At 37.8% G+C, this 14,331-nt stretch overlaps 1 protein-coding gene across 3 annotated transcripts in view; it reads right to left on the bottom strand.

Annotated features, from left to right (window-relative positions):
- Window positions 1-214: 214 nt before the first annotated feature.
- Window positions 215-14,331, bottom strand: part of SLC49A4 (solute carrier family 49 member 4) — a 92,893-nt gene continuing 78,776 nt past the window's right edge. The window contains exons 8-9 of one of the 3 annotated variants that reach the window (XM_024120307.3): window positions 10,309-10,491; window positions 215-3,521 (exon numbers count right to left, since the gene is read on the bottom strand). In XM_024120307.3, the coding sequence (XP_023976075.1) occupies window positions 3,406-3,521; window positions 10,309-10,491 (299 nt within the window). In that variant the 3' untranslated portion in view covers window positions 215-3,405. Of the gene's footprint in view, window positions 3,522-10,308; window positions 10,492-11,812; window positions 11,861-14,331 lie in introns of those variants that run through there. The other 2 variants (XR_003680972.2, XR_003680973.2) reach the window with 2 other exon arrangements.

Raw genomic sequence — 14,331 nt, forward strand, 5'->3', positions numbered from 1 at the left:
AGAGGCCACAGCGGTGAGAGGCCCGCGTACCGCAAAAAAAAATAAAATAAAAAAAATAATAATAAAAAAAATAAAAACATCTACTATGCACTTGCATTTGATCTTGAGTTTAAAGTGAAGCTTGTACTTATGCAAACAGCAAGATGAATGCCTAGATTTTAGTAAAAATAGTAAAAAAAAAAAAAAAAAATTAAAAAAGATGAGTAGATGAGAATTTAGTCTCCTCAATTTAAAAGCTCTTCACTTGAATCCCTCATTAGAAAGGCAAGCTGTAAACATTCTCAGTAATTAAACATGAATGTATGATCTATGATAAAACGTGGCCCTTAAGCCATGTATGCTTAAATATACAAAATGGTGCTTGACTCCCTCTTGCTATTTTATTAGCTCTACCCTCCAGTGAAATGCATTTGTGTATGTAATGATCTGTTCTATATCTCCACCAGGGACTACATTAAAAAATGCTTCTTCCCATAAACTGTGAAATATTCACTGATAAGCCACAGGGAACTTACACTATAACATGTCCTTACCAATTAATAATGCTGTTGACTTGGTTTATGAGGATTGAATTATTCATCAGAAACTTTTCAGATCGTGTCACTCACTGCAAGCTAAGATTTAGAGATGTTAGAGCACCAACGGTATAGCGATGAAGAAAAAAGATGGATTTTACTTAGAAATCAAGCAATCACCTAATTTTAACAGTATCTTACTCTTAAGCCCCATCGTTTTTGAACATGAAAGAGTATTCAAGAACACCCCAAAATGTCCAAATTAAGCTGCAATTCTCTGAGGTAGAGAAAAAAAGACTGCTTTGGGAGTCAGAAGATGTGGGTTTTAGTTAGTTTTACTTTTGTCATTAACTAGGATTGTGACCTTTGGCAAGATCCTTTACCTCTCTGGGGCTGTTCCTATAAATTCTAAAATGAGTGCTTGGATTAGTAGAGGGTTAAGATTTTTTTCAATTACAAAATTCATTAGGACTCTTTAATGTTTGTTTATAAAGTGCAAAGATTATGGCTGGTCTTTTGATGCGTGTGAGAAATACAAAAGTAAAAAAAAAAAAAATTATGAAATATACAGGTAAGTAAATAATGTGTAAACCTCTCCCCACCCCTAGAAGATTTTGGTTCTCTTTCTATCAGGTTTGGTATATGAAATCTTGATCATTTAAAACAGCTGCAGCTTGTGATTAGAACAATTATCTGCTGGAGGGGTTAAGCGGATGTAAATGAGACAAAGGGACACCTCTCATCTCATCTCACGTATGCTAAAAACAGTGGCTGGTGCCTGGTACCATGCAAGAATTTAAAATCACTACCCATTTGGTCTGTCTTTGAACTAATCAGTCATTTAGGTAATATTTTTTAATGTTATTTTTCACTATGTGTTAAAAGTAGAATTAACCGTAATTAAAATGCTCTGTATGAGAAGTCTTATAGCAAAATTTTATATAGGAGTGTCCTCAAACACAACAGTTCTGACTAAAACCAAATGCATCATAATTCTTCCCTCACCGTTCTAGATTCATTCTAAACAGGAAGGGGTGGTGGTTATTTTAGCACCTGGGTCATGGACTATTGATACCTGGACCGGCTGGCTTACAATTATCCTTAAGAATTCTGCTTTGCTTTCCTTTTATTTTTATTTGAGAAGAATGACAGAGTTAACGGGAACTAAGCCTAGCTTTCACAGGTTTTCTTCTTCTCTTTAGCAAGTTCCTCAGTTCCTTCAGTTCTGGCTGCTAAGTTATTAGCAGGGTGGTTATAAAGGGGGATGGTCTAAAGGTGACTGAAGACAGATGTTAAATTTGAGGGTTTTCTTACTTTCCAGGTTGCACAATTTCGGATCTTAGAAGGCCTGACGGAAATAGCATCCTCCTCTAGGACCGAGGTTAGTAAAAGCATAGCCTTCCACTTACCAAGGGGGAAAGGAGGGGTATCTGGGACTGTGTGTGATGGTGTGTGCAAATGTGTGGAGATGAGTCAATTAAGTGCTGACAGGTCCCCTTAACCATACTTCACCACCTTGGCTAATAGAAGGAGCTGCCTTACACTCTGCTGTCCAGAAGAAGACAAATAAAACATATATTTAGCTGACAATGAAGATACAATTTCAAGTGAGTAAAAAAGGAGAGGGGGTTGGAGGAAGCTGAGAACAATGAAGATAAAACATCATTCTTGACTTTTTGAGAAAGTGTTTGATTTTCCAGCATGAGGGGAATTATGTAAATCTGAATAGTGGTAATATCATAACCCCACCAGAGCATATTTTATGTCATAGTGAAATACACTTCTGAGAGCTGTCCAGTGGGTATTATTTTTGAAAAAGCTGTCATCCACGGAAGGAAGGCAGGTACCGGCAAAACACTGCCCTCTCAAATATACACTCTATATAGAACTGAATATTTTATAACCTGAATTGAGATACAAGAAAGTAATTCAGAAATCGCTCAACAGATCTGAAAGTTTCAATGCTATAAATTGTTATTTTCAAACAAGGGTCATTTGATAAAATGCAACCCTGGTAAATAACAGCTGGTGCTGGATTTTCCATCCCATGCCACCACACATATATCTGCCCGAAGACACAGGATGTTCTATGGGATTTGTCATTTCACTTTTAACAAAGTGCTAAATCGGAACGAAATTACATTTTTCATACAGCATTTAATGTGACTATATTAAACACTTGGTCACATTTAATATAATCATTTAAGAGCCTAGCAGATGAAACTATTTCACAGAAACAAGGATAAGTTAAGATCGAGACACAAAGTATGTGCTCTGCAGTCACTGGAAAGCACTTGATCACCATAATTAAGGTGGCCAAAGGTTTCCGATCTAATTAAAAATAAGGAGTCATATAAGAAATGGCTTTATTAGAAAAAAATGTAGTGTACAGGTGGCTAATATCTATCATTGATACACCTCTTGGCTATTTTATAATTAAAATCTGATATAGGGTAAACTTCTTTAGAAGTTAGTGGCATTTCTTCCTATTCTGATATGTGGCTTAGGGAAGGAGTTATCTTCATGTAATAGACACCCTTTATTTCTTTTCATAGTTACAATTAATCAGTAGTTTAGCACTGGCACAAAACATAGAGGGAATTACCTAGGTAGTGCTTTCTGTGTAAGACATCACACTTCTAACCCCAGACTCAGGCACATGTATGCCATTGATAAAGTTTTTAAATCCACTATTATCACTCAAGTTCCACATTATTATTACCTAGCAGTAATTAAATTAATGTGATCATCTGTAACCTAACAAAACCTCTGAATGAAGTTTCTCTCTTCTCCTTTTTTTTTTCCTGTTAGATGTGCAATTCCAAGCAAATGTGCAGTATGCAGTATTGATTTCCAGTCTCTTTTTAAAAACTCCTTCAAGTCTGTGCTATTAAACTGAGACAACCACATCAAGATAGAGTCTGTCATAGGATTCCCTGAAGCACAGAATAAGGAGGAGACTGAGCAAACATGACCCGGGAAGGCACCAGTTGAACCAAGACAACTCTGTAAGACAAAAACATGCAGTTTTAAGCATTCATGTGTCACCAGCAGAACACCACCTGTATGCTGGGAGCAACCTGCTTTGCATTAAAAAGCACTTATAATAAATGCGCCCTGGGAGGCCTGAAAACAGGCTTTCAATAAACAGTGACAAGTGTGGAGTCTAAGTGATGCATGTAATATTTTACAGGGCTTTCCTGTGGAATATTTTTAATCAGTATTGTTAATGACTTTTCATCAATTTAACCCAACTTGACTTTGGTGGCCAAAAAAAAAAAAAATCTATTCCTTCAAAGACAGAAAAATCAATCACCTTTAAATGATAGTTTAATTGTTTTTAAAGTGCCCCCTATCACCATCACTCTTGTGCTTGTTTAGAAATATCTGATGGATTAGAAAGACAAACAAGAAAATCACCTGAATTTTGAGATAACGCTTTTAAATTTTTTTGGAAAGAAATATCTAATTCTCAGCAGAAAATCAAGTAGTAATCACTGTAAAACAGAGTAGAAAAAATATATATATATAAAATAAGTAAAATGTAAAAAATGAATCCTAAATTCTACTCTCAGAGAAACTACTGTGAATACTTTGGTTTCCTTCTAGTCTTTTTTTCCTACTAACAAACATTATGGTTATATATGATGCCAATTACCAGAAGATTTACAGGAATCATCTAAACATGCAATTCAAATAATGTTGTTTTTTGATTTAATGGAATTGAGAACGTGCTTCTTCAAAAATGCTCATTCACGAATTCAGGACTCTCCAACAGGCCAATCCTGGGCCTCTTGCTACCCAAACACACATGCTTGCCCTGCCGACTGTGCTGTCTCTAGCTGCTTCCTCTGGCTCCGGGGGCCTGGGAGCCGGGCATCTGTTCAGCTTCCTTCTATCCCAACCCCCTCTGTCAGTCAGGCTTGAGGCTTCCATGCAGAAGCGAGCAGCTTCTTGGCATAAAGGGGCTGGTGGGGGAGGGGGAGGATAACTTCTCTAGTTTAATATCCATTTAGCAATTTCAATGAAAAAATAAAAACACAACAAAAATGAAGGAAACAAGTTCCCTGGTACATTTTTTCCTTTGGGCAGTGCTATAAGTTATATTTTCCCTCTGTGCTTCTACAGAATGCTAATACTGCTTTAAGCTTCAAAAATCATCCTAAAGATTTCTATGCTGCTGCTTTAGATTAATCCATAATTCATATGGCTAAAAGAGCAATTTATGCTCAGGAACGGAAATCAGAAAACCAACCAGAAAAGGTGCTGAAGTACCTTTTTTTCCTATAATATGTTCACAAAAGCAGCCTCCCTAACCTCTCAATTTCTACATTTTCAAAGTCAGACATGCTATGCTATAGCACGGAACAAAGATGTATATTTCAATGGTATTTTCATGCAAAGCTGTTTTCTGTCCTTTACTCGGATTGACTAAAATCTAAACACTCAGACACGCAGTGATCTCTGGGATCTTGTCTTTATTCTAATATTCCCTGAAATGATGCACCAAGCATTTTCTGCTTTTATATTAACCATATAGCCTCTGGATTTCTGATGATAATTTTAACAAGCAAAAAGAAGCAGTGATAAATACGAAAAGAAAAAGTAGCAAAATAGAGATAACAGCATACTGTTTATACTAAAAGTGAGCGTTTTTTACTTTAAGGTCGCATTTTAAGCAATAGCTAAAAGAAAGTATGGCACTTGAAGTCTACAACAAAGATGTTTCCTAAACTTCTTTAGAGACTATTTCACAGGGAGCTAGAGCAACACACATACAGCAACAATCAACTTGTCCTATCTCTCCTTAAACCTAGAAATTAGTCAAATATTGCCAAAGCAGACCTTTATTTCATCAGAATTGTAAAACGATTCCTTCTACCTGGGTTCAGATGAAATCTCTAAAGATAACTCAAAATTGCTCTTTAGTGTCATGGTTTGTTGGTTGGTTGTTTTTCACTATTGTGCCTCTCTGAGAAGTCAAACCCACCCTTCACTAAGTTCACCTGGCTTAACCAACAACTACCAGTGTTCTTTGAAATTTTTGCCTTTTTAGAGAGAAAAAGGTCAGGGATGGAAACCTCTGCATGTCCCCACTGAAAACCATTCACATAAACCACATCTAAGGGGCTCTAATGTGCAGGAAATGGCTTGCTTAAAAGTGCAGTCTGACTTGGCAGAGCAAAGTTGGCTGTGGTCCTTTGGAGCCCAGTGCCATGACGTAATTAAACCAACAGAGTCCTTACCCATCGAAATTTTCTTTTATATCTTTTAAAGTGAGCACAGTTTTCCAACATTCCTTCCCTTTGCCTTTCACTAGAGAAACTATAAATCCATACTGCAAGCCCCCATGACTTGCCTCTACATTTCTGCTGGCTCTCTGTCCTCTCCTGTGCTGCAGCCTGAGGACTCTGCCAATTTACAGTGAAGCAGGTGCTATAGTTTACTCAGAGCTCTGCACCAAATGGTGAGGCTCTGCTGGGGCTGAACTAATTAGGATGAAGTACCATTCTACTTTTCACCTCATCTTTCCCTGCAATGATGCCACACTTTTGGCTTCAAGTGCTTGTCTGGTTCCAGACACTATCTTCCAGAACCAACCTTCTAGTTTCTTTGGTGATTTAACCAAAATTATGGTAATTTAACAAAACTGTCTCCCTTCTCTCTCAAGAGAAGCCAGCTGACACCACAATTTCACAGTATGATGCCCTGCTCCCTTCATTCCACGTTAATTATCCGATAGCTTTGACCAGCACATTGCATTATTTTACTTCTTAGATATAAAATTACTTCTCACTCATCCACATCTGTTGAACCTGTTCTCCTGGTAACCACTAGACAATACGTCCCTCCTCAGCACACAATGCAGCCTCAAATTCATGGTTGGCTACTTCAAAATGAAAGGACTGAGGTAAAACCTTTAATGTTTTTAGCCAAAACTTGCTGCAAACCTTCTAGGACAACAACAACAAAAAATAACAGACAATACAAACTACAAAACAAGCTACAAACTCTAAAATAGAACATTAGAATACATTTCAGAGCATATAAAGCATACAACGGCATTTCCAAATTGATTTTGTATGTGAAGTTATTAGAATAAAACATCGCTGTGCTGTCTGAAATACTTGCTGAGATTTACAAAGCAAACGTTATAGGAAGCAACTGTTTTGCAAATATGCTTATATTAAGGAGCAAGTAACTTGTTTTGAAAGTGACCTTAAAAAACCCAAGTCAGAAAAACTCCAAGAAATCTTTGACACGGTCCAAGTTCCCAAAGCAGAGTCAACACAGGACATGGGAAACTCTGTGATCCAGGGCTCTAAATAGGCCAGTGGCGTTGGTACAGAAGCCTGTGTGACATTCGCCATCAATGATGGCAACGGCCATAATCAACAAGCAAATCACCAGTGGAGCCTATCTTGCCAGGCAAGGCACTCTAATGTGGTCATTTTGGGGTTAGTCTGTACAGCCCTGAAAAGCCATACCTGATGTAGTCATCTACCAGAAAGCACATGGTGGGAAACCAAAAACTCTAGTCAGGAAGGTTAGTACTTCCTTGAGAAGTGACCTAAAAAACCACCGATCTTTATGATGATTAAAAATCAAGCCCTCCAATCATGTAACTAATAGTTGAATTCTGACATATAACTAACTTCTGGGTGAGTTTTTCAAGTTTAAAATGACTGAATTATGACATTCAAACACTGGCGCTAATGGAAGGGAATTCATTATATAAAATGTTTAGCATACCGGGCTGCGGAACTAAAAATTTAGGAAATAATTTTATACAGTTTTCAGATTTGTAATTTATGTATCATCATACATCAGCTATAAGGCATGTGGACTTTTGCTGTGGGACTTTTGGGGCGAGATCAACTAATTATATGTGAAAGAATCTCAACAGAATTTTCATAGTTCTAGGAACATTTTAGCCTTAGAGAGTTGTGGGGTATGTTTGTGTGTATTCATTATACGCACTGACAAATAAGCATATAAAAGCATTTCTTTAAAATAGAAGCCTAGATGTTTAAATTCCTATCATCACCAGCTAATTATCCAGAAGGAAACAAAACATTTGGTGAGTGCCAGCTGTGCCCTGGTCTAAGCTCTTTCACATTCATCTTCTCATTAACTCTAAAATGTCAAAACACACTGAGGTTTTTTTTGTCCTGAAAACCATCCTGTTCGATTAAGATTAGTTTTTATTTAAAGTTTTATTTTTCACAATACTCACAGAGTTTAGGCAGAAACCTTTAACATCTATATAGATATGTATAAGAACATATGATCAGAAACCAACCCAGAAGAGGGAAGCTTTTTCCCCCCAGCTAGATAAATCCTTGATTGTATCAGTGAGCTAGAAATTAGCAGAAATGGTGTTAAGTGTTTCTTCCACTGCCTGTGCCAAAGAACCAAAAATGTCTGCTTGTATCTGGTCACTATAAATCTGCAAAATGAGAAGTGAGCACTGACTGATGTACAGACACCAGTCTCTGTTGAACAAATTGGAAGCTGCACACTCAAGACCCAGGAGAGTGATAGAGACACTCTGCTTGCCGAGCACAATGGTAGGAGTGCACTGGGCTCCTCCACAGTCAGACAGCACAGGGGTAGTTCCTGCTTTAAACTGACCAATAAATACATGTTTGTTATATGCTATAGACCACATGCAAGAGGTCTATTGGGGATAACATGATCTGGCATCTACTGTTGTTGTTTTTAAATGCTGGGAAGACAAAACAATTTCCATCCAACAGGAGAAACCATGCTCAGCCGGGCTGCAAGGACCATTTAGCCCACCTGTGCCCATGAGCTGGAAAACCGTTTCTACCACTCTAAGGGCAACAGCCATCTCTGATACTTTAACCAGGCAAAAAAAGAGAGGCACTGAGCCTCCTAGTTTCAACTATGACACAGCTGAAGTGGGTTAAAGCTGATAATGTAATAACTGTTAGGTGATTCTGTTTAGAAAACTAATTGATGGCAAAGACCCTATACCTGGTGATGGCATTTTCCCTAATGGAAACACGTTTCCAGGAGGACAGTGAAGAGTGGTCTGACTTTATTGATATCACTTGCCTTCGAAAATGTCACTCACATAGGATAAACCAAATGTATATCAGGTTTAGCAAAGTTGAAACCTTCTTTACCTGTATTCCTGATCGACAGAAATGATATAGTTTATTGTTAATTATACTACGAAATTAATATATCATTTGGATGCTCTTTGCTGTTAGGTGTAAGTGCTATGTCAAAAGCTGTCCAAAACCCAGGGAGATTGTTTCATCAGCTTTGAATGTTTCAAAAAATTTTTTTCCAGTCAAGAGGTTATCATGGCTATTATTTCAATTATAAGCCTGTCAGAATTCCTAGAAACAATTAGGTCTCTTGGAGTGTCACATTTTAGACCATTTCTTACATTTAAGTCTTATAAATTAGATTCTTCCATGTACAAATTATCCAAATTTACTGTATCTGATGAGTAGTTAAGAAAACAGCAACCAGAAAAAAAGTAGTAATATTCAATTATTTAAGACAAGGAAATAAAATGGGATATAAACCTAGTAGAAATTAATTAAAGATTTATATTTAAGACTCACAAGTATAAAATTAAAAAAGTCTAGATGTATAAAATAAGTATAAATCCTTATTTTAACATGCAAAAAAGAAGTCTAGATAATTGTGCCCCAATTTTCTAAAATAGTGAGACAGAATTTGGACCACGGAAAAGAGAATATCAGAGAAAACCAAACAACTGCAAAACAGAGCCACTACAAACCTGCAGACCTCAACACCAGTGGGGCCTGCCTTCAATATGCCCAGCAAGCTTTCCAGCTGTCCCTGCAGCATCTCCTCCCACCCCCTCAAAAGCTATTTTAAAGTTTCATTCTCTCCTTAAGCCCCTTCTCCACTACCTTCCCACCAACTCTTCATAGATGAACTGGCTTCTAAGCCGAAAGTTGGTGCCATCAAGAAGGAGCTCCCTCAACAATGTGCTCAGCACAGGCCTCTGCTTCTATGCCACACACACTGCCTTCTCTCCACCTCCTTTCATCCAAGGCTAACTCCTCTACTTGGGTTCAGGAACCCAACCCTTCTTCCTTTGTAAGGACGTTCCCCTTCTTTAAAGGTGTACCCCTGGGTTCTAACTGCAACCTTCTCACTCTGTACCTGCACTGACCAATTTGGTAGCCACATGTAGCAATTTAAATGTAAACAAATTAATCAAAATGAAATAAAATGAAAAATCCAGTTCCCTAGCTGCATTAGCTTCATGGGCTAGCGGCTACTGTGCTGGACAGCACAGGTAAAGAGCACCTCTGTTATCATAAAATGTTCCAATGGACAGAGCTGTCCTATACAGGCGATCCACTCTTTGGGTGATCTCTCATTCATCTGCAAAGCTTTAAACTACATATATACCCCTGACCTTAATTTCTACCTTATGTTAAGACAGTAGAGTTGAAGTATTTTTTTTTAAAGCAAGATATCAGTGGTTCTCAATGAGAACCAGCATATTAGAATCAGCTGGTGGGCTTTGAAAAGTAGAAATGCTGCCACCACCACCCTCAAATTAATTAAATCAGAAACTTTGGTGGGGGGGGCAGTGAGGATGCATTCCATCAGGCTGGATGCCTTTCAAGAAAAGCAACAGAAGATATTTTCTCTTCGCATGTGAAAGCTCAAATAAAGTAATTTGCCTTAGTGGGATATAAATTCCCTATACATCAGTGCCACAAACCTCTCTCCTAACACATTTAGATAGTAAATAAAAAGTCAAATTTCTTACCTGTGTGATAAAATGTGAGAAAAAACAAAAGTACTCCCATGAACATATTACTTAAAAAAGTGACAACTCCACAAGTAATTCCTTCTGGAACTGGGTAGACAGTTTCCACAAAAAGCTCAAAAAATATAGGTATACTGCTATTCAGGAACACTCCCAGGAGAATACAGGAGGCATACAATGTCACTAAAATAAAAACACAAACATTTTAGTTTCATAAGAGCAGCAGTGAGTCACATCAGATGGATATTCTGGGTGTTCTCTTTCATGAGTATCAACTCTGGAATTTCATCTCTTCTCAGTGGTAGCTGATGAACTTCCGCAAAGCTTCACACATCTGTCAGCTCTTCACACAGGTTTTGTGGAGTAGATAGGAAAAGGTTCTCTTGCTGGATGATTACTAGTTTATTTGCTTTATCTTTTTGGTGGATTACTCCAAAGCACAGAAACAATTTTTACCACTATAATTTAAAGGATTCTTTCCCCTGAGTCACATTCCTGGCCTATTGAGGGATAGGTAAAATATAGGAAATTAACACAAAATCTAGACTCATTCTATAATTTTAAAGAGAAGTTAAAATCTAAGAAAAAAATGTAAGAAACATTAAGTGTAACTAAAAATTACATATTTTAAGACTGGTTAATAACAGCCCTCAAGCATAAAATAAAAGTTATCTGCTATGTAATTCCTGGAGAAACACTTAAAATAGAAATAGTCCTCAATTTTAGAATGAGTTTCATGTCAAGAGTTTTTTTAAAAAAATACATGACTTTTTTGGAACAGAGAAAAAAATTTCACCTAGAAGTGTATCATTAATAGTGGCTAGGATCCCGATTAGCCAATAAATAGCCTATTAATCAAATCTATAGTGAAATCTTTGAATAATGACACTATTCTTATTCTTAGAAGAATGTTTAGAGAAATGCACCCCACTCCAAATAATTTTATTAATGCTGTTTGTATACAAACCTTCAAAAATTTTAATTTGAAGGTGAAAACAGAATCAATAAGGAAAAAATGATATCCTATTTAGAAACCTAAAACATCTCCCCTAAGACTAATAAGTATATCATGCCCACTGATGATGAGTAGCAATTATTCCAACCTTAAAGTTACCAGGAAAATATTTTTAATAAAAATATTTGTTAAGTAAAAAAAATTATGTGCAGGAACTGCAGAAAGTGAGGGAATTACCCTAAATCTGTTATGTATTATTCGTAGAACATATCAAATTACCAGAATTTACCACACCCGACTGCAATAATTAACAATCCCTAACATTGTTGAAGAGGTAAAAACAAAAACTGTATCTACTGTTTTCTAATAGCATTTCTCTAATTAATCTCAACTCACACTTCCTCCTCCAATTACACTAGCCTTTCAGGATTACAAAATATTTAACACATTCTAGTACCACAAATAGCTGGTGATTACTTCGAGTTTCTTTGATTAGAAGACACATGGAAATAGAGAACAAAAGGATGATGGTGAATAAAGAACGCATTGCTGGCTAAAGCAGTGACCAGGCTATTCACAGGATTAAATGAGAAGCATCTGATGGATATAAACACATGTAAAACATGAAGCACTTTTCAAGTTTCTTAAAAACAAAACAAAACCCCACACCTCATGCTCACTGTATATTTGCTGGACACAGATCACGCAAATCAATCAACACTTCTTACACATGACTCATTAGTGATACATTAGGAAATCTAGGGATGGAATATCACTGGTAGCTTTATAGAGTATTCTATCTACAAAACACTTCATACTAATTTATGGTCAGTCATGGTAATCAGAGCAGAGACCACTACTGACTCCAAAACAGATGAGCCTAGAAGTTTAAGATGATAAAACACTGAATATAGCACAGAGAACTATATTCAGTTTCCTATGATAAACCACAGTGGGAAAAGAAGATTAAAAAAAAGAATATATATATATATATATATATATATATATATATATATATATGTAACTGAATCACTTTGCTGTACAGCAGAAATTAACACAACATAAATCAACTATACTCCAAATAAAATTATTTATTAATAAGTTATTAATTAATTTTAAGAAGAACTTATTAGTCATTATACACCCAGCATTTATCCCAAAACACAAAACACACTAGGTTTTTAATGCTAATAAAATTAACACTTTAAAACAAAAGATATATAAGTGAAAAAGGTACAGAAAAGTGTGTTAAGGGATACAAACACACACACGCACACACACACACACACACGCACATATACACCTGTTTGTAAATGTATAGAATTCTCTGGGAAAACTCAAGAAACTGACATTCAAGTTTGCCTCTAGAGAGGGAAATTGGGGGCCATGGCGCAGTGGTTGAGAATGTGCCTGCCAATGCAGGGGACATGGGTTCGAGCCCTGGTCTGGGAAGATCCCACATGCCGCGGAGCAACTAGGCCCGTGAGCCACAACTACTGAGCCTGCGCGTCTGGAGCCTGTGCTCCGCAACAAGAGAGGCCGCGACAGTCAGAGGCCTGCGCACTACGATGAAGAGTGGTCCCTGCTTGCCGCAACTAGAGAAAGCCCTCGCACAGAAACGAAGACCCAACACAGCCATAAATAATAAAATAAATAAATAAATAAATAAAATGTACTGAATGTTTAAAAAAAGAAAAGAAATTGGGGGCCATGGGACGGTAGACATTTTTCATCGTATACCCTTTTCCTACTTTTTGAATTTAGTTTTTACTATGTGCATATCTTACCTACTTAACAAAATAAAAAAAAGAAATGTCATTGTAAACTAATGAATTGGCAGCTAATTCAACTCTACTTCATGCAGGTTTGTTAGCTCCCTGACTCAGAAATGGTTATCACTGGGTGAGCTGCCCCACACACCAGATATCTACACCTAGAAGCCATATAACCCAGCCTGGTCCAGGATCCTTGACATAAATATTCCCACCTTATTTATTAGAATTCCTATTATATGTAGGATAAGTGGGCTGAGACTGCTGATATAACTTCAGAGGCCAGAAATTAAAAAACCAAGCATTTTCATTCAATTCTCTCATTCTCAGTGTTTGTTTCTTGTATTACTATAAAAATGATGACCACAAGGTTGTTTTACACTGGCTGGATATATATGCTGAAATCACTTGTTACTGTAGAAACTAAAGAATCAAAATAATTTACAAATAGGGGATTGGTTCAAGATGGTGGAGTAGAAGGATGTGCTCTCACTCCCTCTTGTGAGAACACCAGAATCACACTAACTGCTGAACAATCATCAACAGGAAGACACTGGAACTCGCCAAAAAAGATACCCCACATCCAAAGACAAAGGAGAAGCCACAGTGAGATGGTAGGAAGGGCGCAATCACAGTAAAATCAAATCCCATAACTGGTGGATGGGTGACTCACAGACTGGAGAACACTTATACCACAGAAGTCCACCCACTGGAGTGAAGGTTCTGAGCCCCAGGTCAGGCTTCTGAACCTGGGGGTCCGGCAACGGGAGGAGGAATTCCTGGAGAATCAGACTTTGAAGGCTCGCGAGATTTGACTGCAGGACTTCGACAGGACTGTGGAAAACAGAGACTCCATACTGGAGTGCACACACAAAGTAGTGTATGCATCAGGATCCAGGGGAAGGAGCAGTGACCCCGGGGGAGACTGAACCAGACCTACCTGCTAGTGTTGGAGGGTCTCCTGCAGAGGTGGGGTTGGCTCTGTCTCACTGTGAGGACAAGGACACTGGCAGCAGAAGTTCTGGGAAGTACTCCTTGGTGTGAGCCCTCCCAGAATCCTCCAGTGGCCACACCAAAGAGTCTGGGGAGGCTCCAGTGTTGGGTCGCCTTAGGCCAAACAACCAACGGAGGGAACCCAGCCCCACCCATCAGCAGTCAAGTGGATTAAAGTTTTACTGAACTCTGCCCACCAGAGCAACAGCCAGCTCTACCCACCACCAGTCCCTCCCATCAGGAAACTTGCACAAGCCTCTTAGATAGCCTCATCCACCAGAGGGCAGACAGCAGAAGCAAGAA

Source organism: Physeter macrocephalus, chromosome 1 (assembly GCF_002837175.3).
Source record: "Physeter macrocephalus isolate SW-GA chromosome 1, ASM283717v5, whole genome shotgun sequence".
NCBI classification, from domain to species: domain Eukaryota; kingdom Metazoa; phylum Chordata; class Mammalia; order Artiodactyla; family Physeteridae; genus Physeter; species Physeter macrocephalus.